Below are 25,063 nucleotides of genomic sequence, written 5' to 3' on the forward strand. Positions count from 1 at the left end.
AATCAAAGATAACAGGTTTGCTTTCTTCTTATGTACATTTTAATTGTTGACCAACTTTTTGAATTTGCAAGTGCCCACAAAGTATTAACTAATGTATTCAAACGCTATATAAAGAAATTCACAAAAATAGTCTCAACTCCATTTTAAATTATTTAAAGCCCTATGTTGACTTAAGTTGTCAGCCAAAATTTGGAGTTATTTTCAGGAGCACTTTCAATAAATGCTCAATCAAAAATTAGAATAAATGAAAACTAAGAAATCTAAGGGCATAAATCTTTTGAAGTTGCTTTTTCCTTTTTTTTTTTTTAGTTTTGCATCAACATATCACGGATGGCCACATTGAACAGCGTGATTTTTTATGCTGTCTAAAGGCATTGTTACAAGCAGAGCTATGCCACTTCTTATCCTTAAAACACTTTATTAGGGCCTGAAAATACTCAGATGGTATATGCAAAGTGTTTGTATACAAAAAAAATGTAAATGCTGCATAACTTAAAGAAAGAGGCATATGGCTTCAGTTTGTAGCATAGTGCAGCCCTAAATTCTGTGTTGGAGGAAAGAATATCTCACCTTTTCTGAGGTCTTTTATTTTTGCACCCTTACAGATAGTGACTCATTTTATAGACAGATATTTTTCATTCTAATAAGTGCACTTCATATAGCTCCTTTAGTACAAACTGGGACCTAAAACTCCCTTTAAAGATAAATGCTGAATGACACTAGATTGTTTAAATTACAGAGTAACTATAGGAATACATGGCAGCATATCTATCATTGTGGCAAGGCAACTTCATGCCTTTCCGGCCTTGGGTGCTGCCTTATCCAGCCACAAGAGCGTGTTACATCAGAAGCACATCCAAGTGTCAGGGAGGTGATGTCACCATCATGCCCCTCACTGAGGCAGCTGGAGATGGAGCTGGGCTGTCCTGGTACACTTCTGCCCCTGAGCATCCCTGACCTCTGGGCTGCACAGCCAGGATACTGGCAGCTGGTGCAAGGTTTTGACTTTTCCTATACCATTGCAAGAAGCCAAGTCTGTTGGAAAGTAGTCCTACAATCAACTAGAAAGTCATTAAACAGCATTTTTGCTCAAAAATGGTTGAACAGCTAGACTGGCTGGGATAAGGAAATGTAATTTTTCAGATTTCAAATGGCAGCAGTTAATTGCATTACTTTAGCCAAGGTGTTTCTCTTTATCACGTCTTCTGTAAGACAAGCCTGTGATGTGTAGAACTGATAGGGAACATAATATGCTGTAATTTATTACTTCCAAGGGTGGTACAGTGGAAGGGAGCATACTTAGAGCTTGTCTTATCAACTTACTCTGTAATAGATTGAAATGTATTAGGATAAAAGGAATCCCTGTCCTCAAACTTTACCTTCAGGCATCCCAACAGGCAATTGTAGAAAGTCTATTTTTTCCACTATAGAAGAATTACATTCAGTTTCTTCTTGTGAGAAACTTCCCCACTTAATGCTTACCAAAAGTAAAATATTTTTTAGGGTATGTTTATTCTACAGTGTTCATGAGTTACAATTGTCTCATCCTGGCATATACACCCACGCTTAATCTTGGTAGAGGGTTAACAGCACAGATAAAGAATTGGCAGCACAACATCCATGTAGGCAAATGGCATCAAAACGCCGAGCACCGCTACACATCCCAGGCTGTCCTGTTCTTACTACTGGGGTTGCCTGAAATAGCCCAGTTAATGTGCCAATGGCTACTCCTTGTTACTGTGGAGCATGCAGAGGTTTAAAGTGGAACCTCATATTGCAGCAGTCTTAACTGCTTAAAGAAGTCCCTTCATCTCCAGATTTGAATTACTTTACAATAACCCAGTAAGCAAGTTTGGCTCACTTCAAGGGAGTTGCTTGCATGCTACACATCTGATGTGTTAACTGAAAGTATTACATACAATATCATAAGCCTTTCTTGCACTTAAGAGATGCTCTTGTTTTATTTCAGGTAGAAGAGTCTCATTTACACTTGGGAGGTACTCTGTGTCATTTGGGACAGTAACTGAGGCCATGACATATTTTTGGAGACTGGTTTTATCTCCAATTCCCATTGCTCTGAGTTTCCCACCTGAGGCAGCAGAGCCCAAGAGGCGGCAGCAGAGCCCGAGAAGCAGCAGCAGGGATCATGCAGGCATTACACCCCTGCCCTCTACATAGGGCAGAGGAGCAGCTGCTTTCCTTCCCCCTGCCCTGCCATCCAGCCAGTTGGAATTCTCCATGTTTCAACATGCTCTGATGAAATAAGTTTTGAAAATGACCGGTTGTTAGGAGTCAGTGCGACCACATACCATACCGGAACTGTAAATTTGCAGATGACAGTCTTAGTACAAATTATTTTAGGAAATGATTGTATATTTTTCAGAGCTGTGCAGTTATTTTTTATTATGGATATATGTAATAAAGGAAATTACATTACAATCTGCAGCACAGAACTGAATAAATTACCAGTTTATCACAAAGTTTGCAACCCTTCCCCAAAAGATACTGTATGGGGTGTTTTTGATTGAATTACTTATATTGGTGCAGTATCCTAATGTGGATTTGATGAATGTCTTCATTCTCTTTCAAAGCACTATGTGCTATAATCTGAATGTGCAGAGACATCACACAATTCATTGTGAATACTAATAAGTCATCACTGTATAATAAAATTCAATATTTAAATTTGTTTCTATAACAATTCCACATTATATAGGTATACACTGTGATTCATTAAAAATATTTATTTTATCCTGACAAACACAAATGAAGGGAAAACAATGTAGCCCACCTTTTAAGAAAAATGAGGTGAAATTGGATTTCACTTACAATTGTCATTTTTATTTATGTTCCTTTTCATTCTTCCTTTAAGTGGTTCACATACACACAAAGGTCCTCTGAGCCTGGGAATTCTGTAACAAAGAATGATCAAATACAACAGAAAGGAGTGCAGATTCTGTGGCAAGAGTAAGACAAATTTTTTTTATATATTAAAAGCAGTGTTTCTGCATAACATCAGCAATTCTAATTGTGGTGTTTGACATTCAGTGTTAATCCATCAGCTCTAAAGCTTATTAAAAACGGCAGTAGACACGTTGGTAATATAGGAGCAGGTCAGAAATTGTCAAAAACAATACTGACATTAAGAATCAGAAATAAAGTTACAGTTATTGTAAAAATGCAGTTTTGCATGAAATCCACAGGCACAGAATCAATAACACTGTGGAGTGGGATGAACAGTGCCTACAGGTGCAGACAGTCCCAGAAGCACAGCTGAGACATCCCCAACAAGAAAAGAATTTCTTCCATCTCTTTAGTCCCTTTTATTTGTTGTCTGGCTCTGCAGTTTCTTTTTTCTGTAGCATTAGCCATAGAATTAGTACAAAGACAAAAAAAAATTCTCTTTGGTAAAGAGGCCTGTGGGGCAAAGGAAGAGGGTCTATTCCTGCCTTAGCCACCACTTGTCTGAGCATTAATTACTTCATCTCTCTGTCTGATCTCCCCCAGCTGTAACTTTGTGGACAGCTGAACACACTTGCAAGTCATTTGGAGATTTACAGCTAAAAAGTAATATGCAAAACATTACATTTAAGGCAATATTACATAAACATGGATTGATAAAGTTTTCTTGTAGCTTTAAGTGACATGGTTTTGCTATCGTTATTCATAGCAAGTACACTACATTCCTACATCCTCTTACATGGGTAGCCTATTGAAACTGGTGTGATAGTACGGAAAATAAGGGCTATCATATTTGGGGAAGACAACTTGCCTTGGCTTAACAAAGCTGTTTACTTTCAATGATAACAAAGCAAAAGATTGTTCAGATTTGGGGAATTAACTGTTTACTGAATTGCACTCAGTGTTTGTCTCATTGTGATGATTAGTAAAACAACAACTTATTATTTTGGTAATGCTGTCATGAATATACACATTACATTACTTGGTGTAGCCTGTATAGGTATTTGACTAGACCATCTCTTTTAAGAAGATGACTTTCTTCTGGAAGAAATAAAGCAAAATTTGAGATACTCTTTTTCCTACTATGTTTTGCTTCACATTTGACAAAAGTTATTTAACTATTGCTACTACTTAGGAATCCTCTTTAGCAGTCTTAAAAGTCTCCCACAGAGGAAGCAGGAATCACCCCAGGAAAACTATTAAAGCCAACAGTGGTTTGTCCCAGTTAACCATTAATGAATACCATGGAGGATTTGGTATCCTTCTGCTCATTATCTTGCCATAATTCATACTCAATATCCTACAGATTATACAGAATGACTGTCTGTTGTAGCTGCACATTTAGGCAAGCAGATAGCATCTTTTAAGTTGGTGGAAATTTTAAGCGGGAAATAAACAGTAAGATCTGTTTCCTGAGGGTGAGTACTTAAACAAGGACTCTGTCTTTACAAAGCCAGTTAGGTTTGGGGTTTTGTTTTGTTATTTCCCCTTTTAACTTTCTAGTACAGGAGTTGTGTGTTTCAGTGCATGAAAATAGTTTTGTATAAACTTTGTGTTGATCAGAATAGGTTGATACAGTGCATTTTGGTATCTCAATCTTCATCATGAGAGTTTGCCAGTATTCAGAGTTAAATGTAAAACCTACTAGCACAATGAGATACTGTAACATACCTTCCATCAAACTCAGCTGTACTTCCCAGGTGTAGCATATTGTACAGTTCCACTTTTAGGAAAGAATAAAATTTTCATATGAAGCAAAGAAAAAATCTGAAGCATGCTCACACATATGCATACACATAGAGAAGAAAAATACTGCCTATAAAAAAACAGAATTCTTCGTATCTGAATTTAGATGCAGAGATTGCAACAGAAATACCCTCAGCGCAAACCTCAGCGGCATTTTCAGGTGCTATGTTTACATCTGTAGGATGTAATCTGAGGAAAGGAAATAATCTGAATTTGTTATCCTAAATCCTGCTGCACTTTGTAAGAATAAAATTGTAATGATGCCTTGGGGTGACATATGTAGTGACAGTCATTTTGTTGGGACAGAACTGGTTGTGCCCAAGTCCAAAACATTTACATCCCCAGAATAGTCTTTTGCAGCATAAATAACACTTGCACATACAAGTCGATATTTGTATATGTAGATGACCTTTTAACAGATAAGCACAAGTATGACAGCACAAGCATAATTCAGCTCTTTGTTCACAATTTAGAGTGCATTTTCGTGTTGCCGTTAAGCCAGTCAGTCTATCTATACTGCTTCGCTTCCATCCCCAGCTGTTGCATCTCTACTGGCAGTATCAGCACTCATCTGGCCAAGCAGTACATCAGATTAGAGACTTGATTCAGTGGAAAACCAAGACTGGCGAAAAAAGTACTTGCTCTCTAGACACATCAACCCTCTCATCCAGCTCACCACACAGCAGCATAATTGCTAGGCACAAAGGTGGGATCTCTCAGGTTTGCAGGAATTTGGTCCTTAGCGAGAAGCTGCCAGCTCAGAGACCATCAGCTCCCCAGCAGGAGTGCAAGGGGAGGCGAGTGGAGAGAGGCTGAGCAAGGAGCACACTGCCAGATTGCAGGCTGATGCTTGCTTGGGGCAGGGCTGAGCCCACAGCAAAGGCACAGTTCTGAAGAAAAGAGATTTTTCCAGTGGATCCACTGGAAGTTGCTGGATTGGAAAAGTGGCACAATGGCATTTCTTAAACTTTTTTTCAATTTCATGGACCCCCTCCAAATCCAGAATAGTTAAGTTTGTGTTGTTTTAAAGAGTAGCCCCATTCTAACTTAGTGTAAAATTAGCTTTAGGGAATGGAAGCCCTTGGTCTGTTTTGCTGCACTATGATGAAAAGATAGCAAGCAAGTGAGCAGCTGCAAGGCCCCGGCAGGACGGGAACCCTCTGTGCATGTCTGCGTATGTGCAGCCTTACACCCACCCTTAGAAATGAGGCCTTCAAACCTCCCATTTGAAACTGTATGATACTGCTCTGTAACCATAATTTGAGCTTCACTGAATCTGAAAATTCCCAAATTATCACGCACTAATTATGAAGTATATTACCTGTAGCGTTACTCAGTCAGCCAAGCCTAACATGTAACTTGAGCTATTGTATGAACCAGATGTGTAAGTGCTGAAGTTGTTTTTACATACTCCTAGTAGGACATTAGCATATCAGACTTCCACTACATAGTTTGAACCTGCACAGAAGTCAATAATACAGAGGTTAAGGGGATGTCATTTTAAAAAAATTTTTCTTCATAATATGTGCTTTATAGTAACTGCCTGTACTAGCGTGGAATTTTCTTATTACTCTATACTTAAATACAGTAGGAATAGACCAAAAAGCTTTGCTTGTTGAGGAACAGTTTCTTATTTTGCACATGTGTAAAAGTACTTTTGAAGTTTAAATCAAATACAGCAGTCTTCAGTTCCACTGTAAATATTTGAACACTGTAGAACAGCTGTGTGCTGTTAAAAAGCTGTGACAGTCTGCTTTGGTGGACAGTCAGATAATTCTTGAAGCTAAGTTAATGAGCCACATAGTGTTCTAGAAACCTTCCAGATTGAAAAATACCATGGCTAAGAGGAAAAAAGAACGGGGGTGGGGGGGGTGGATGCATCTTTCTCAATAAGTAAATAATACATGCAACATTATCACTAAGCTATTTAAGTGGCAATTTGATGATGGAAAGTTTTAGTCCAGATGTATTAAGGACAGATGTTTTTTAAACTGCAGTGTAAGCCCATCCTGTTACATCTGAAATCTTACCATAATAAGATGTAACTAACCAGTAACAGCTTAGTGAAAACAGTTTTCACTGTAACTCACTTTAAAATATAAACACAACAATCATAATTTTGTCCTTTAATGGACACATCTAGACTCATCTAGTTTTCATGTAAGTCATTACAAAATTGTACATTCATTTTTAAATAACTTTAGAATTTTTGTGTTTCTACATGGCTCATTTCTAACCTCACGTGACAGTTAGTATCTGCGTGACTGTGACCGTTTTGTAGGGCCGTGACAAATGGTCTACATAAAGAGCTGTCCAAGTATGATGCATTTACTGAAATTAGCACAGGGTAGGACAACACTGTTATAGCCCATCAGTTAAACACCACATCCGTGCTCTCTTCTGCTCACTTCACTTGATTTACACAGAAATCAGGCTGAAATTCTTGGCCTGTATCTGAAGGTACTCAGTTGCCAGGACTCACAGCATCAATACTTTGCATGAGCCTCCACAGATACTACTCAAGAACTGTCCACCAGAAGGACAAGGAAACCCTTACCATAGGAGCAGGGGCCACAGGGGCAGAAGATGGAGCTTCCTTGGGAACCAGTTAGAAAGCTAAGAGCAACCTTTTGTAGAAGCCACAGCCATCACATCCCATCTGCCTCCACCACTGCTGCAAGGTACATTTCTTCCGTTTGTCTGTGGGCAATAAAAACATAGAACTAGTGACATTTACTTATTCAGTTGCGTTATCTACTGGAAGAGAACCTCCTGCCACTCACATACATCTCACCCATTGAGAGGGAACACCAGCCAAGCACAGCTCAGAGTGATCACCCTGCCCTGCATGGGAGGGTTTGGTGGTCCACCCTCAGCAGCATGGTGGAGGAGCCCACCCAGACTGCAATTTTCCAGTTTTCTTCCACCATGAGTGTTTGTGAAATTTTTCCCAACACAAAATTTCCACACTCCCGTGATTTGATATCCCATGATCTGATTTTATACTCAGCCAGTATAAATCTGCTCCACTGTTGCCTACAGCAAGTTGTGGAGCTTTACATTTCTGTTATGTCCATCTCCTCACTCACCGCATATCCCTCAGGAAGTGCCAGGGAACAGCAGGAGCAGAGTCATCTGACACAGAGGTACACATGGGCACAGAGGACCATCCCAGCACCAGCCATGCCCTTACCAACGGGCACCATCCCACATGGCCTGAGCACAGCCAGCAGCCCCAGGCACAATAAGTGGACAAAGTAGTGTCATCAAGGGAGCCCCATCAGGGGGAAGAGGAGCAGCAGGAGGCAGGGCTGCAAGGCAGGGGTGCAACACAGGCCTTAGACCCACCCAGGAGAAAGCACCAAATGAAGGCCCAGCCTGAGCTTAAATAGGGCCTGGCTGGTCAGGGTCATTAACACCTGCTGCCCAGGTAGGGCTGGTCAGGGTCATTAAGGTCTGCCGAGGCCCTCCCCACTCTCACAACATGTTTCTCAGACTTTTTGCTATCCACAGATTTCCTTTGTGGACCAGAAATCTGAACACAATAATTATAACAACAACAACAAAAAGAAACAAGAAAAAAAGATATTTTTCTTTAGTGTTTCCAGCACCCTGATCCCCCTGTCACCACTAATGTGATTTGATTTCTCAGGTTTTTGATGCTCGTGTTCCCTCTGTGATCGCCACAATAACTGAGACTGTTTGTCCATAATAACAGACCAACTTTCCTTTGCGCTGGCTTTCCCTTGCCCAGGGTGACAGCTTTCCACTGTAGTATTTTAGACATCTTTTTTCTACCCCCTCAATGGCTCCCATTCTAAATTCATGGATGGTCCAAATTATCAGAAAGTGAGCAAGGTGAGATCTGTATCAGACCACAAAATATAAGGTAGAGACACCTGAGGTTGTTGTGGTTGACAGTAGAAGCTATTCCCAGTCAAGGAGACCCCCTGTATTTCCCGCACGACTTCCTTGCCGGAGCTTCTGCAGGACAGCTGGAAAAGCAGCTCAGACAGAAATGCATCAATGTGAGCTGAGCATGACACTGGAGATTGATACCCTCTGCTGCCTTGTCCAAGGAGCGCTCTCATGGATGGGCTGGCTTCCCCAGGACAAGTGCCAATGTGTTGAGGGAAAGGGATGCTGCGTCCCTTGGGATTTCAGTTTCTCAAACCCAAATATGCATCCAGTGTATAAAGGAATTCAGGTTTTCTTGGAACATTTGCCATATTGTTCAGCCAGAGCTCAGCACGATGGCGTCCCAGCATTATGCACCTCATGACATTGCAAAAGCTATAAGTAGGAAAGTGATTATATTGCCAGATACCTGCTGATACAAGAGGAAAACACCAATATGGAGCTTCTGAAATAACAGAACCACACTTAGGTCAGTGCCAGTAGATCTGCCTTAAAGTACCTTTATGCCAGAATGAGCAAGTGGTCAAAATAACATCAGCAAGGTTGCCAAGTCAAAGCTAGCCTCAGAAGCATAAAATTACCAACTAGGAATAAGTAGGCTTTTTCCCCCCAAAGGTGAGTAGAGATATTTCAGAGGAAACAAAATTCCATTTGCCTCATAAAGTAAATTGAAAAGTATTTCCAAAAACTAAAGTAACTAAAAAGAGAGAATGTTCTGCTAGGAATTAAGTGCCTTTGCCAAATGCACCAATGCATTTGGTGCTGCAAATATTAAATTTTTTTCCTATGATAAATTTTCAGTTCATAGTATTGGAGAAAGGCATGATATAATAATCTGAGAGCTACTCTGAGTGCCAAGAATGCCTTCACGTGATCTACCAAAAGGCTTTGGAAGAAACAGTACAATATAATCGGGGATTACAGAGTTCATCATGCAAAAGCATTTCTCTCTAATTCTGCATCTATATGTAAATTTGGGATAGGATCCCATACCTCATGGAGGTGTTGTCATGAAGATTAATTAGCTAGGTCTATGTTCCACAAGGCAAAGTGCCAAATCTTTAGAGGCTTAAATATCTTTTTAAAATCTGAATTTTAAGGGCCTGTTTGCACTGAGTTTGTTGTAGGATCAGGGCCATAATCTGCAATGTACTTTCAAGCTTAAAAGTGCACAAAGTTGTTAAGCATTATTATTTATTTTTGGCCAGTCAGATCCTCCCTGGTTTAATCTTTTTAAGTCTCCCCAGAGGTTATTGATTTAAACATGCTTTTACTTTCTTTTTGCTGGTTTTGGAGAATGTATATTGTTCAGCCTGCAGCTGAGTTGAAAGTGCTTGTCTGGCCATCCAGATACCTCTCTCTTGGGAGCTCTGGGAAAGAGCATCAAATCTTCCACTGAGATTTTAGCACTTTTTCTTTCTTAACTTAAATCACTAACTTAAATGCTGTCACTGCAGTGATGAAAGGCTAGTGATGGTAAAATGTTCTTGGCTACAGCCATCCCCGTCTTCATCACAACAATAATTCTGCAGACATTGACCAAGATGCTCTCAAACCAGCGAATGGTTATAGTGAGTTTGATAACATCTATTATCGTGTGACAGATTCTGTGCCTTGCCAGTCCTTCACCACACTGTTTGCCCTTAGCAGGACAATGCCTAATGAGCAGTATCTCCCAATTAATGGTTTCATAATCTGGCTCTGTCATGGTAAATAAGTAATTCCTGGTTAGAAACCACATGCAAAATGTAAGCATTAGGGCAATTGATGCTATTAGCTATTACTGTCTCATTAATTATCTGCAATGTACAGCACGGTACCAAGTGAACTACTTGCAATGATCTCTTGGAAAGGAAAACAGAAATACTCTGTTATTTCCAAAAGCGTGACTTGAAGTAATTTACTGCACAACCTCACTCCAAACATGAGTCAGGCTGTATTTATTTCTTGTCTTGTGCATCTGCGCTAACTACCTTGAGGCAGCGGTATAAAAATCGCTTGCTATGCCTCGCTTCTTGAAAATTCATTTTGCTCCTTCTTAAAATCTTGGCCTGCTTGACCTCAGCAGCCTTCACCAGTTTGAAAATGCAAGTTATAATCCTCTGTAGGGATTTAGCCAGGTGTCTATTACAGCATGTAATCTGTGATACAGCTACCAATATTCACGCTGCAGAAGGGTTAAGCCCCTCTGTCTTTGTTCCTGCGTAAAAAAGTCCATGAGGTGTTAGTGTGGACAGGAAGCAGATTGAAAGAAGCAACATCTTCAATCAAGCCCTAAGCCTGTGTGGATGCCACTGAGAGAGTCAGGCAGCTTCACCTGGGCAGCAGCGCTTGGACTTTAACCCTCAAACGGCAGCTGCAGCACCCCTGCCAGCTCCCCTGCTGACGTTCAAAGGTCATACTACTGCTAGAACTCTGTTTTTAACCAAAATCCTCACTCTAGGGTCACTGTCCTGTCCATCACTGAGTTGTTCCTGAACAGGCGTTTGGTAAGACATGCTTCTGCCCAGCAGGAGCAAAGGCAGCCCCAGTGCCCTGTCCCAGGCAGGGACACTTGCAGACCACCTCAGACACCAGTATAAAAGTTCAAGCTGGCTCACACAAACAGACATCACTGTGTGCCAAAACAAACTAAATCCAGCTAATTGAAGGGAAACCCTACTGGGACCAGTCAGCCCTAGTCAGCAGCTTCTCAGGTAACTGCTTTTTCCAGCTGGGGCTGAGCATGATCAAACAGTGTGATATAGCCACAGGCCTTCGCCGTGCCTGCAAAACGAGCACCTTTTCCTAAAGCCAAAACGTTTAGACTATGTCAGTAGTTCTGGTAATATTTTGAATTCCATGAGCGGCCTAAAACAAAATAAATAGCAACATAATTTGCCTGCCTTCAAGGAGCTATTTAATATCAATCTCCAATACTGTATAGGAAAATAGTGGGTTTCTTTTAGATGGTCATGGTGTTGGGAAAGCCTCAGCTACCTTTTACACTAATTGGCAGTAAAGTGTTTAGAAGTATTTGTTAGTGTTTAATTATTTAGAAATCTCCTAATGGTTTAAATATCATTTTGAAAAGTTATAAATATTTTCCACCTCGTCCAGCTGAAGAGCTGCTGCTTGGAAGACTTAAATGAAGATCTATTTACAGCTGCCTGCTGGTCACAAAATTACTTACAGCTGCTAATGCTTCAGTCTTTTAGATGTCCCCAACACAGAATGGGCTTAGTTTTCACAAATTGGGAAAAGTCTCTCTTTGTTGTATTCATTTCACTGAGGTAGAGGTCTTAAACAGGATTATCACAGAGATCAAGACATTAAAATATGTAACTAATTCCAGTTAAATTAATTGTTTTCATACAGAAGTGTACTAAGGGATGTTCATGTAGGGTAAGACCCCTTTACGCTGTTTTGGTAATGTAAATATGACTTAACATGCAAATTACTTTCAAGGTGAATTAAAAGCAGTTTAAAGCCAAGTTGGTGGTAGAGAAAATGGGGATCTGACTCCAAGCCTCTGAAGCAATAAATCACATTAAATATTTCAAAATTACATCAGTGTCTGCTGTGTCAGTAGGCAGAGGGGAACTTACCTAAACTCATCATTTCTCTCCCCCTCCCTGTGTTAGAATTCAGGACGTTTGTTTTATCGGCTTCTATCAGCTTAGATTTTTTTTGTCCTTATTTCCTCTCCAGAATACTGAACTCCACACAGGTTATTTTGGTGTCATCAAATCATTCGCCTCTTAAAAGAGAATTGCATGCTATAAAATTCAAGAATCATTCAATTTATTGGGGAGGATATGGTGAAGCTTTTTATTAGGATTCTCATTTGCAGTGATGTCCTTACCCCAGGGTTTCAGTGGCAGGTTGTGCCACTGTCACTACTGCTGGTAAGAGTTTCAGGTGCAGGACAGCACTGTGATTCGGACCCATTTCTCACTATACTCTGCCATTAATTGGAATAGCCTCATCTTTCCTGAAAAGCTTTTTGCTCACAGAGGTGTAGACTACTACTCAGTAGCAAGCTAGGGCTGATTTTTAGCATTCACTGCACCATTATTTTAGGTACCTTATTGTTACCAGCTCTTATACTGCATTCTCACCAGCTTGTATTTTGTTAGAGGCCCATCTCCCAGCGTTCTCTGATTATATTGGCACCTCCGCTTTTGCTGTAAAGGAAAAGGGGAAAGAAAGGGGAAAGAAAAAGGGAGCAATAGAAATCAACTCTTACATACAGAAAGAAACAATACATCCCACACAATCCGGGTTACCTGCTGGAAGTCATAAAACATGCCTCCTCCAGCATCCAGGGACTAGCGGATCAGGGTGGCTTTAGTTTTTAACATGAAGAATCGCAACAGACTCAGTGCTTGCTTGTGGAGCAGGAAACCAAAGCCATCCCTCAGCAGTGTTTAATGCACCTGTCTGGCTACCCAGGAGCATTTATTTGCTGGGTTTCAATATCCATGACCTCGCAGTGAAGTTGCTTTTACCAAAGTGATGACAGAAGCATATACATTATAGGTATGCAGGCAGCTTCATGGTGACAGGTACAGAAGTGACCAGATTTTTCCAGTAAACCTCAGAAAGGTGTGATTTATGCAACTCTGAGCATTTTCTGCAAAACTGATATTTACATATAGTCAAAGGGTCTGGAACCTTCAGATTTCACAGTATGTGTATTTTCCCTAAGGAAAAGACCTAAGTAAGTTAGCAAATTCTAGCATTTGTGTCTGATATATTAAATGGAGCTTAAATAATAAAAAATATGGTGTTTTCTCTATTCTGCTTGAAACTTATTTTTTATTTTCACTGTTTTATTCAAAAGGAAGGCATAGAAATAGTAACTGTGAGCTTGAAATCAGAGCTGTAACAGGCACTTATTATAGACAACATTTTGCAGAGTATTTCCAATTACAGCTGCATGCTTTGAAGCTGTCCGTGTAACAAGCAGTGTGCTGCTTTTCAAATAATCCTTTTTGTTGTCTTGTAGTTTTTTCCTAACTTTGAGTCCCAGTGAATCGTTGTCAGTTTTAGCATTCAGCTGTATTAATGGGAAAGAGAGACAGACAAAGAAAAGAGTATTTCCCTGCCCAGGTAAGAGTAATTTGCCAGTGGGGAGGTCAAAATGAGTGCAGAAGTCCTTTTGCTTGTGTTTCATGGGAGTATGTCAAGGAGCAGAGCAGTGGCCAAGGTGGCCGACTAATGTTTGAAACCTATTTCCTGCACTGGATGGCATTGAATCACTTCATTGCCCTGAGGCTTTGAGATGGAGAGAAGCATAGCTGTAATTATAAGAAAAGAAAAGGTTGATTACCATACCAGAGCTGCTTCTGTTTTCAGGGTAGGTGAGGGGAACTCCGATTAATGACAATAACAGCTGCACTTATGCCTCTGTCAAGCATTGCTAGGTATAGGCATGCACGTCTTTTTCTGCAGCAGTCCTGACCATCAGTGAAAAGAGGCATGTCCTCTTCCACAATCCATGTGTAAGGCGGAGGGAAGGATACAGAACAGCAGTTGCTCTCTGGAACAAATGCAAAATGAACAAGTAGCAAAATGTTAATGTACTGTTGAAAGCTGAAATTAGATAGACATGATTCAGTGCAGCCTGCAGGGTCTGATATCTTGGCAACTGCTGCAAGATATCCCCAATCTGCAGACAAAATAGCCTTTGTGAAGAAGCAGAAGATTGTAGTGTGCAAGTTAATGCATCAAAAGGCCAGGAAGAGAATAATTCACTTTCACCTTGCTACAGAGGACAAACAGCAGTAAAAGCTGTACACTATTGGCGAGCTTTTTTTGTTGCTGTTTTTAACTCAGCCCCCAGTTCAGAGCTCCAGCCACCTTGGCAGCATTCCAGCTGGAGCTGCTGACATCTCCCACCTAATCAAGTGCTGGATTATCTTGTCCTGATAAATTGGAGCCGGTGCCTTGTGAAAAGTCTTTCCTGAAGTACTTCCTTACCCTGTAATAAGATGGCAGATGTCTGAATCAAGCCCCATAGCTGGCAGAGCGCTGTTTTTCTAATGGCTTTTGGTGGCGAGTGTAAATGTTTTAAGGCAAGCTGGTGCTAAGCTGGGAGCACAGTTAAGCATGATAAATTTCACACCCAGGTGAAAGGAAACTTGAAGGTGTACTGGGTACTTGTTCATACCGAGTACATATGTGCTGCACTGTTGACCTCAAACCACTTGCCCTAAAAATTACTTCTTTTGTGAGTGGAGCTCTTGAGGAACTTACTTGTTTTAAATAGAAATTCTCTTCAGCTGCTGCATCTTTCTAGGAAGAGTTGGACTTACTGAGCTATTAAGACTTGCTTACTGTTCTCAGTCTTCTGTGACCCAATCACTGGTCTGAGTCATTCAGGGTAAATAAACTCTTTTCTTTCTCTAAAACATACTAAGACAAATGTTTATGTCACAGAAGCCAGAGTGCTGTATATGTGTGTGTGTGTATATTTACTTTAACAGGTAAAACGGCCAAGATAAATCTTGCTAAGATAAAGGTATTCATTGCCAGGATTTGTTTTTTCTTCCTTGATTTCACTCCTGGAGAAAAAGCAGCAGTTCTCATGTACCAGACAAGAAATTTCTTTATGTGTCACAGTCACCTATACTGTGCCTCTTGTAACGCTGCTTTGCTTTTTTCCAGGGGAATCCCTACATGTGCAATAATGAATGTGATGCGAGTACCCAAGAACTGGCTCATCCTCCGGAGCTGATGTTTGATCTCGAAGGAAGACATCCCTCCACATTTTGGCAGTCCACAACTTGGAAGGATTATCCAAAGCCTCTTCATGTTAATATTACGCTCTCCTGGAACAAAACCATTGAGCTTACAGATAACATAGTTATCACTTTTGAATCTGGCCGTCCAGACCAAATGATCCTGGAGAAATCGCTCGACTATGGACGAACATGGCAGCCCTACCAATACTATGCCACGGACTGCTTAGATGCTTTCCACATGGATCCAAAATCAGTGAGGGATTTATCACAGCACACAGTCCTAGAAATCATTTGCACAGAGGAATACTCTACTGGGTACATGACAAATAGTAAAATAATCCACTTTGAAATCAAAGATAGATTCGCTTTTTTTGCTGGACCTCGGCTTCATAACATGGCTTCTCTTTATGGCCAGCTTGACACAACCAAGAAGTTAAGAGATTTCTTTACCATCACGGATCTGAGGATAAGACTACTTAGGCCAGGAACTGGAGAAATATACGTAGATGAGCAACACCTGGCACGCTACTTTTATGCAATTTCAGACATAAGGGTATACGGAAGGTAAGAGAATATGTACCTTTAGAAACAAGCATGTGTGTTGATTTTAGAGGATATTCAAAACTGTTTATTTCCCCAAACATGATGATGTTTTCTGCTGAGACATGTTCATTGGAGATCTGGCTGAGTTGAAGTCTGTCCCTGGCCATACTAGAAGTTTTTGTCTCAGCGGCACAAGGTCCCGAGTGTTCACTGTCACTAGCCTGGGATCTTGAGCCCTAGGTCTCATCAGCAGGATAGTATCAACAGTTTCTTACATTGGCTCAGGAATTTAACCTGGCATTAGGACACTTTCTGCTTTTATATAGTTGGAGCCTGAGTTGATGGCAGTTAACTAAAATGAGAGATTCTGTTTTATCATTTGACTTTTTCAGGCCTTTAATGTAAGCTGTGATTGATACAGGAGCCCTTGCGCGGACCCTTCCTACTAGGTCTGGCTATGAGCTGCCTGTGAACAAGGAAGGCGGCAGAGATTAGAGTTCATTCCTTGTACTTTAATTAGCTCTGAAATGCAGTGAAGCTGAAGTAAAATGGAAAAAAACAAGTGTTGCAGAGAGACTGATCTGAATATAACAAAGATGATTACTCAGCTGGGTTCAAGACAAATAGTCCCTCTAGGGCAAGCAGTGGCTGGTATCAGGTGCCATAGTCCCAGAAATAATAACTGTGCAATGACATTCCTATTGGGAAATTTTCTTCCCAACTCAAACTAGCAATTGACTGATGACCTCAGGCAGGAGGGTGATACCCTTTACATGGGTCTTGGATGCCAATTTGTTAAGAAATAAATGGGACCTCCTCTATTAGCAATTCACTCGCCTCTCTAACGTGCCTTTTCCTTCTCCTCTGTTTCTTCTATAGAGAGTTCATATCTTCCTTTTTAAAAAAAAAAAAAACTTTTTTTTTTTTTTTCAAGAGAAGCTAAGTATCAAAATGAACAGAAAAGCTAATGTATCATGGAAGGCCAGGGCATTTTTTGCAGACACAGGAGTGAGTGAAAAAAAAATTGAGAGAGTGATTATATAAAACATTGCTGACTATATTTTTATTACTCTTGTAGTGAGTTTGCTATTTTCTACCTCTTTTATACAAGCTTTCAATGTTCACAAGCATTTCTGTATTGCAAAAATCAGTATGTAAAATCAAAATAGAATCAAATTACTGTGATGTAATCTATTGAAAAATACTCCTCTAACTTTACGTAAAGGATGAATTGATGCCACATACAAATTTGAATGCATAAGTGCTTTTGCAGTGCCAATGTATTTTTATATGACATCAAAATACATTCTTAGGACCATAGGTTTAGCATGTACTTACAGTCTTCTGTGTCCACACCAAATACATACACATACATACAGAATCACTAATTTAATGTGTGAAAGTATAAGATAAATGTTGCTGGTTTAAGAAGTCTTACTGTAACTCTCATTAGTTACATTGTAAATTGTTTTTCAGACCTCTCTTGGGAGAGCTAAGTGGATCATGAACAGCTTAAGATACTGTTTGAAATAGTTTGGTAAAATTAGCCTCAGTATATAAAAAAATTACACGTTTGTTCTATTTAATGTGTATCCTTTCTCCATTGGGCTCCACGTAGGTTGGCTCTACAAAGGCATCATATCAAAGCTCAGGATTTGAAGGTCCTTATGCTTTAAGGAAAATCTGCTCCCCATCTGAAAACCCATTTGCAGCTTAGTCTGACTTCAATTAGACTATCAGTACTTTATCAAAGAAAGCATCTGAAGGATTAAAAAAAGAGTGCATTGCATGCAAATTAGAAACAGAAACCTTTCGAGCACATCTGGGGCATGGCAATCTTGTGAAAAATTATCTATAGAAATGAAGTGTGACTGTATGGAGAACTTATCTGATGCTAATGCTTGTTGTCTAAATGCTGTAGTAATTGGACACATGCTTTTAAAGAAATATCTGATGTGTAGTAGTATCTCACTAGACTCGTGAATTCTTATCACTCTTCTGCTAATGAGAAGAACAGCTCTTTAGGGATTTGGTGGCCTTTCCTTCAATATGTAGTGAGCCCTTCTTGTTAAAGACTTTATGGGCTTAGCTTACTGCTAAGTGGCTGTGGTACACAGCCCCTGATTATTTAGTTGCACCAAATGTAACTTGCAATAGGCCCACTGTCACTCGGTTTAAGGTGGTTTTGGTCTCCTACCAGAAACCTTATAGAGTCCCCCCAAGGAGTCTCCAAATCAGCATTATAGTCATGTGCCCTGGCATGCCCTGAGCATGGGAACACAATGGAGGGGAGCAAGGGTTACGAGGGGTTTTGTGCCACTGTTCCTGATTCAGCTGAGCTTTCCAGCCCTTGCACTTTAATTTAGGATGTTAACTGGGAATTAAGTTACAATATTTTTTTTTTTTTTTCTTGCTACAGTGTTTCATATTCCGGGCTTTGCGACCTGGGTATTTATATACATGTAGTAAAGCCAAACTAGACTATTCCAGGAGGACAGAATACAAAGGGACATTACCAAGGAGCTTGACATGTGGTGGATGAATGATGCTAGCAGACACATTTTAAAGTTAGTCCTTTTACTGAAAAAAATAACCTATAGGTTAAATATAATTAAAATCACCAAAGCTCATAGTAGTGTATTTCTAAAGGCAGCACAAAATGTAATTTGTTTCACACTGTATTTTAAGGATCAATGACAGTGAAAAGCATCTATCTTAAAGCCACCTTATTTAATATACAAGATGCTGGGGTTGTTAATACTTCACAATGAAATATAGATAGGAGATTTTCCCACTTAATATAGGGTTTGTTTTGTCATTGCTTTGCATTTTGGTGTGATGTATGTTGCATTAGAGATGAAAGCCTGTGTACTCTCAACGCCTTATCTCCTCTGTTACCACCTGTTTATTCATCCTCAATTTACCACTTCCATTGTGTATTTATTAAGATGATGAAAAAAGGAAACGTGGCTGTTAGCAATTTCAGCAACCCCATTGTGCTCACATTATTCAAGAAGCCTAATAATCCACATGAACTAATTCTGACTTACTGATGGTCTGCTTCACTAAATCAGGGTGATTTTTTTCTAGTGAATAATGGACAATGCAGTGTGCCAGTACCTTAATTAAAGAGAGCCTCTCTTAGTCTTGATCTCATTTTAATTTACAGGGTAATACTACAATAATATCACTAATGGAAGGTACATTAAAGGGCATCAAGTAGCATTAACTGTATTAAATTATGGCACTTGTGTTAATTAACTGTTGAAGCAAGATGGTCCTAACGGCTAGAAAGGTCGACTAATGCATAAATAAAGTCTTCTGGGATGGGAAACTAAGAGAGAGCAGACATTTTTCCCATCATCTGGCCTTGCTGCAGAGAATCAGAGGGTGTCCTGTGTGCTAACCTCAGGAAGGTTTCTCTCACTTTGCTGCCTGCAGAGGTGGCCTGGACTGTCTGCAGGCTCTGTCTGTCTTCGATTCCACGTCAAGGACAGTCCTGGCAGTAAGCTGTGAGGTACAGCTCCCTTTGTTAACATTTTTTTTGTAAGAGACGTTCACTAAAATGCTGATAATAATTCCTTTGAAGTCAAGGAAAAGGTTCCTAGCAGATTTTGGATCAGGCTGCTAAAGGTTTAACCACATTCATTCCAAAGTATTTTTGCTTTAACTGTTATATTGTCAGTGCCATGTACATTTATACACTGTAAATTGACTGTAATTCGGGATGCTAGTAAAAAAACATTGTCCCAGTCAGTGACAGAAGGACTAGCTGGCTAAAACAAAGAATCTTACTGCTTTTGGGTGATTAGGTTTTGATCTAAGAGCCACCAGTTTCCTTCTGACACCGGAATACCCAGCCTCTGTACAATATTATTAAGCCCTTTGGAATTTATTTTTATACTCTTCTCGCCTTGAAGCTTCTGCATTTAAGCCCCAGGGTTTTCTGACCCTTTCTCAGCTACAGTTGCAATTCCAGCAGCAATAGAAACCTCTAACTCCCAGTACACAAGCGAAAAGTATCCTCAGTTTTAACAGTTTCTTGCTCTCACATTATCTCTTCTGAATTTAAATCCATCTCAGAATCTGAATAAATTACTGTGAAGGAAAGCACATTTGCTACCTACGGGGTTGGGGCTTTTTTGTCTTTTTAGTCAGCCTGCCCTCCCCTTGCCAGCTGTGACTCTGAACCACTCAGTATTGCTGCGCTGGATTTGGGGTGGGTGAGTGCCCTTCCTCTCCAAAAGAGCTGATCTGCCCCCCCGAGCCGGGAGTTCGCACTGCAGCCTTCAACCGACAGCCACTGTGAAGCCTGGGTTGTAGCAGGTTTCATCCTCTGGCTTATTCTACGGATGGGTTAATTGGATTAAATCTGTGTGCTGCTCTGGCATGTACAAGCAGAACTTTGCCATAGGAAAGTGGTAATATATAGAAGGGCTTTAGTTTTATTTATAAAAGAAAATGTTTTCATTAATGTTCAGCTCAGAACCAGACCATCAATATGAAGATATGTGGGCTTCAAGCTTTTAAAGAGACAAATGAATAACATTCTTGTTTCTAGTATTTATTTACCATGCTTGAATACTCTCTGTTTTATGAGAACACTTGCATAAGCAGCTTGTTCTCCTTTGAGATTTTCAGTAGTATTTGGAGGGAATCTAGCAGTTTCTCCAATTAAGTTATGAACTCATTAGAGAACAGGAAAGAAAAAGAAATGTATGTATTTAAGAGCATGTCAATTAATCTTGAACTCCCAAGTGCAATTAGCTTTTTTAATTTATCTCCTGTAATATGTCATTAAGGAAAATGGTCCTTCATTTTCTGTAAACAGATCTAGGATCATCAGGAATTGAAATAATTAAATGGTCACTGTGTTTATTCACACATGAGCAGTCTCTAATGATTAACTCAGTACAGGTGTCCTGGGTGGGTTTTACTCCTGCCCATGTTGAAATAATACTGTTTTCCACCCTCCATCCTGGTGCCACAAGTCCTGTCCATCAGCTCAGAGTGGTCTTGGTCCTGTAGTGGCTGGAACAGGAGCAGAGCAGCAGAGTCTGGACGGCTGACTAGGTCTCTAATTCTGCAATATGCTTTTGAAACTAGTGGGTTTAAATCACCAGGTTTCACTCACCACCTTTGCTCATTAGCATTTGATCATCTTTTCTTGGCCTCTTTTGCAGGATGTCAAGTATTTCCATACTGATCTCCCCCAGCTGTCTTTCAAGGAAGCTCAGTATCGTGCAGGATCAGGGTGTTTGAGGAAAGGCACCAAGCTTTTTTGTAGTATAATTCATTTTGCCATTGAACATTAAAGGAGTAGAGATGAAACTCCTGATGAAAGAAATGAGAATTTTTCTTTCTGTATTGCTTTGTATGCTGAAAAGCTATCCAAAGAGCCTTTCTGACTAAATCAGTGATTCCAATATCTTGCAGAAACTTTCTTTCCTCTAAGCTTTTCATTTCAAAAGAGTTCAATTTAATGCAAACACTGAAATAAGCTTAAGGATCTCCTGGATCACATATACAAATGATTCCTGGCACAGGGATGTCCTTCAGGTTAAAGTTAAAGCTAGAGTGGTACAACATATTATCGTGTTAAAAGTTTAAAAATTTTCAACTATTTCACAAGTAACAGGAACTACCAACTTGTAGGTAGGTTTTTTTCTTTTGTTTTTTAATTTAACATTCTGATCCCTTCCACGGGTACCAGCATGGTGAGATTTCCTGCTGTTAGTTTTGTCCATTTCAGTACTTAATTACACATGCTTAGGAACTGATTTTTCCTGGATACTCCTCAGCATGTGAAGTGCCACAGAAGGTAGCAGTTGAACCTAGAATATCCATGTGCTTTCTTTTGACAGAGGTGATGGTTCTCTCTCTCTCTGTTAATCTTTTTTGTTAGTTGTAATAAATGAGCCATCATTCCGCTGTGATTTAGGGAAATATTTGAAACCAAGATAGTTAACTTTGCCGCCTTTCCTCTTATTTCTGTGTAGTACAGTGCCGTAGTAAATGCTGTGTGTCGGTGCCTATACGTTAAGTACTGAAATGAGACCAGACCTGACGCTAGTTTCAGATGTCATCCTGTAAATTGGGAGTAATTTCAGTGAAGTGATGGAGAGGTGGGGAGAACAGAAGGAAGGAAAGAAAGGAAGGGAGGAGGGGAGGACAAGTAAGGAGGCTGTCCCAGCCTCTGTTTAAAAGAAATGAGTAAAAACCACACCTCAGTCTTTTCATCCTCTCTCATCTTTCTGTAATAAGGCTGATGTAAAGCAGGACAGTTCTGCTAGGTCCAGTGGTACGGTCACACAGAGATACCTATACAGAAAACTGGAAAGTGAATTAGTAAAGGTCAAGGTCTAATAGACTCATTACATGGGGTCTATGAGAACCCTTCCTCTCCTTCACTCTTGAGTCCACCTCTGGAATTAATGGGCCACAGCAGTACCAGTGACCCCTGCACAAAGGGAATGATCATGGTCCCTACTTGATCACAGCAGGCTGTAAAGCACAGGTGAAACATCTTGTTAATTGAGCTAAACAACAGGGTAAGTTTTCAACACTGCTGTAATTCTGTTTTCATAGAATATAATCTTGTTCGTGGAAAAGCAAGAAAAGAGCTACAGAAAGAAACAGCAATGCTGTGAATTTAGCAGGCAGCAATATGGTCAGGGAAAAGGAGATGAGGTGTTATGCTGCAGGGAGCATTCCCAAGACAAAGTCTGGCTACTGACACATTCAGGAAAGCATAATGTTAGCTGCAGCCCTTCGCAGGAGAATGAGCTGTGTCCTGGTTAGATTCGTGGGACATGGTAGAAATGAAAAGATGCTGAATGGCAGGAGGCATCCTAATGGCATTAGGAGAGAGCAAGAAGTGAAGAACTTCCTGACATACTACCACTCCTGTATGAGACCACCTTTAATTTTTGCACCACACCAAGTCCTTGAAGCCTTAGAGTCTGTCCGTGAACAGCATCTGGTTGCTCACACAATAGCTCATCCAGACTTGTAAGCAGGTAGCAATTTAAAAAAAAGGAAAGATTGGTATGACTTTTATGTTGGAAATGCTGCCATACTCTGGAGTAACATAGCTGTACTTCACTGATGATTATTTTGACATTTCTAGGGTGATGACCATTGTTTTAAAATAAGCCTAAAACCAAAGAAAAACATTTCAGGAAGAGGCTGATAAACCATAGCTTCATGCTATGGGTTAAGGCTGATCAGGCCTCAGGACATACTATGGATAATGCAATACATATTATACACATACATGCCCATATCCCAGTGCTGGAAGGCAGTTCTCTCAAATTATGCTCTTTCTTTGAACCCTTGAGTCTATCCTCTGACTTTGATGTTTGTGCAGATGTCAATAGTTGTCTGCTTCTTCCTTGTAAACTCCCTGGAAGACCTTGTGATTCTTTTCATTTTCACCCTTAAATCCATTTTTGTCTCTACAGGAGCTATGCAGAGTGTCTTTCCTCTCTCCCATGCAGTATGCCTGCTTCCACCCTCTCTAGATGTGTGTTGGCCTGTAGTATGAGCCAGTATCTGATATATTAAGATTTATAAAATACTTTGAAATACACTTAAGAAAGATTGTTAGAAAAGCACAATGGATTGTTATAATCTGTCCTCCCTGCACCATCACTCATAAAACAGGCATGAAACGGGAGTACTGGTACAAATGTTAATGATAGCAATGCTGTCCCAATGACAGAGGGACATGGTGGTTCACGTTTAACTGCCATCAGTATTTCTGTTATGCTGCACATTAAACCTGTTAGCAACCAAAAAGATAAAATTTGATTACAATAACGATATATACATTGAGATATGCATCTTCACACTCAACTAATTAGTTGCCATTGACTGTTTTTGCTTTGCTCAGTGACATGTGGTATATAAATCATTACAATATGTTAAATGCAAATGGTTGGTAATAGGGTAACCATCTGCTCACTCTTGGAAAGTTAGTAGAGGAATATAGTAAGCTGTACTTCTAATAACGATGCTAAAGTCACATCCCTGAAATACCAGATATCTAAAAACAGCTGCCTCCACTAATGCCAACATTACTAATATGTCTCTTACCCTTTTCATTTTCAGAAGTAAACCACATATTGTAAGAGGTAATTTTGTTCTTCAGCATGAACTTGACTTCAAGGCTAGAGTCTGTAACAGCAACGTGAACCACCATATCTCAGAGCCTGATTTTTTCTTAGATTGTGTTGAGTGCTTTTGAACAACCAATAAATAATCAGGCTGCCCACTCTTCTTGGGACATCTTTTCGTCCACAAATATAATTAAATGTTCTTCCTCCCCTAGCCCCTGCTACCAGACCCTTTTCCAGGGATGACATTATTTTGTAAGTGATAGATAGTTGGCACATTGCTGTCTGGTAATGTATTACGCTAGACACCATCAAAGGGTGCCTTCCATCTAATCACCTACCATGCCCTATGAGTGTTAAAGATCACCACTGCAAAGAGGGATCAATTACATTGCAGACATGTATTATCAGGGGCTGTCACATACCTTTGTAATGAGCATTTCTGGATACCCAAGTGACAAAGTAATGCATTGGAAAATTAGTAGTGGGACAAGAGTGAAGGACTGCCTGCCAAAGTTGAGGCTGTGCCTTCCAGCTAGAGCAGCTCCTTCTCTCCTTACCCATTCAGTCATCTGCTGGTCAGGGTCACTATCACAGCATTGATGTGCTGGCTTCTGCATCAGTAATATATTGCATTATCGCCTATCAGAGAGATTAATATGTTCCCATACTGAATTCCCAAGACATGGCTCTCAGCATTAAAGAAGCTGAGGAATTAATTCAGCTCCCAGTGTCTGAATGGAAAAGAAGTTTGTGATTTCATCAAATTCAGTCAGATGCTAGCGCTCTGTGGCTTTCTTAAGACACGTTGGGAGGGAGGGGTTGGTATTTGTTTGGGGGGTTACATCTGGCATGGCGGTGTCTGATTTAAGATTGTGCTTCCAGGGAAGCACCTGCAGGGGAAGAGGCTGCAGGAGAGCTCATTAGCCTGGCGGTTTCTCAGCCCCAGGATGAATTACAGTATAAGATACTTGCTCTACAGGGCCTCAGAAACCTGCAGCTTTGTGTAGGTGCGCTGCCCTGCAAAGCTTTCCAAGTTTAAAAAAATGT

The 25,063-nt window shown here is 40.2% G+C and overlaps 1 protein-coding gene across 4 annotated transcripts in view; it reads left to right on the top strand.

Moving 5' to 3' along the window:
- NTNG1 (netrin G1) overlaps positions 1-25,063 on the top strand; it is a 166,039-nt gene that overhangs the window by 53,611 nt on the left and 87,365 nt on the right. For all 4 annotated transcript variants that reach the window (XM_075038814.1, XM_075038810.1, XM_075038811.1 and 1 more), the window contains exon 3: positions 15,277-15,917. In XM_075038814.1, coding sequence (XP_074894915.1) covers positions 15,277-15,917 — 641 coding nt within the window. The remainder of the gene's footprint in view (positions 1-15,276; positions 15,918-25,063) is intronic.

This window comes from Buteo buteo, chromosome 10 (assembly GCF_964188355.1).
Source record: "Buteo buteo chromosome 10, bButBut1.hap1.1, whole genome shotgun sequence".
Lineage (NCBI taxonomy): Eukaryota > Metazoa > Chordata > Aves > Accipitriformes > Accipitridae > Buteo > Buteo buteo.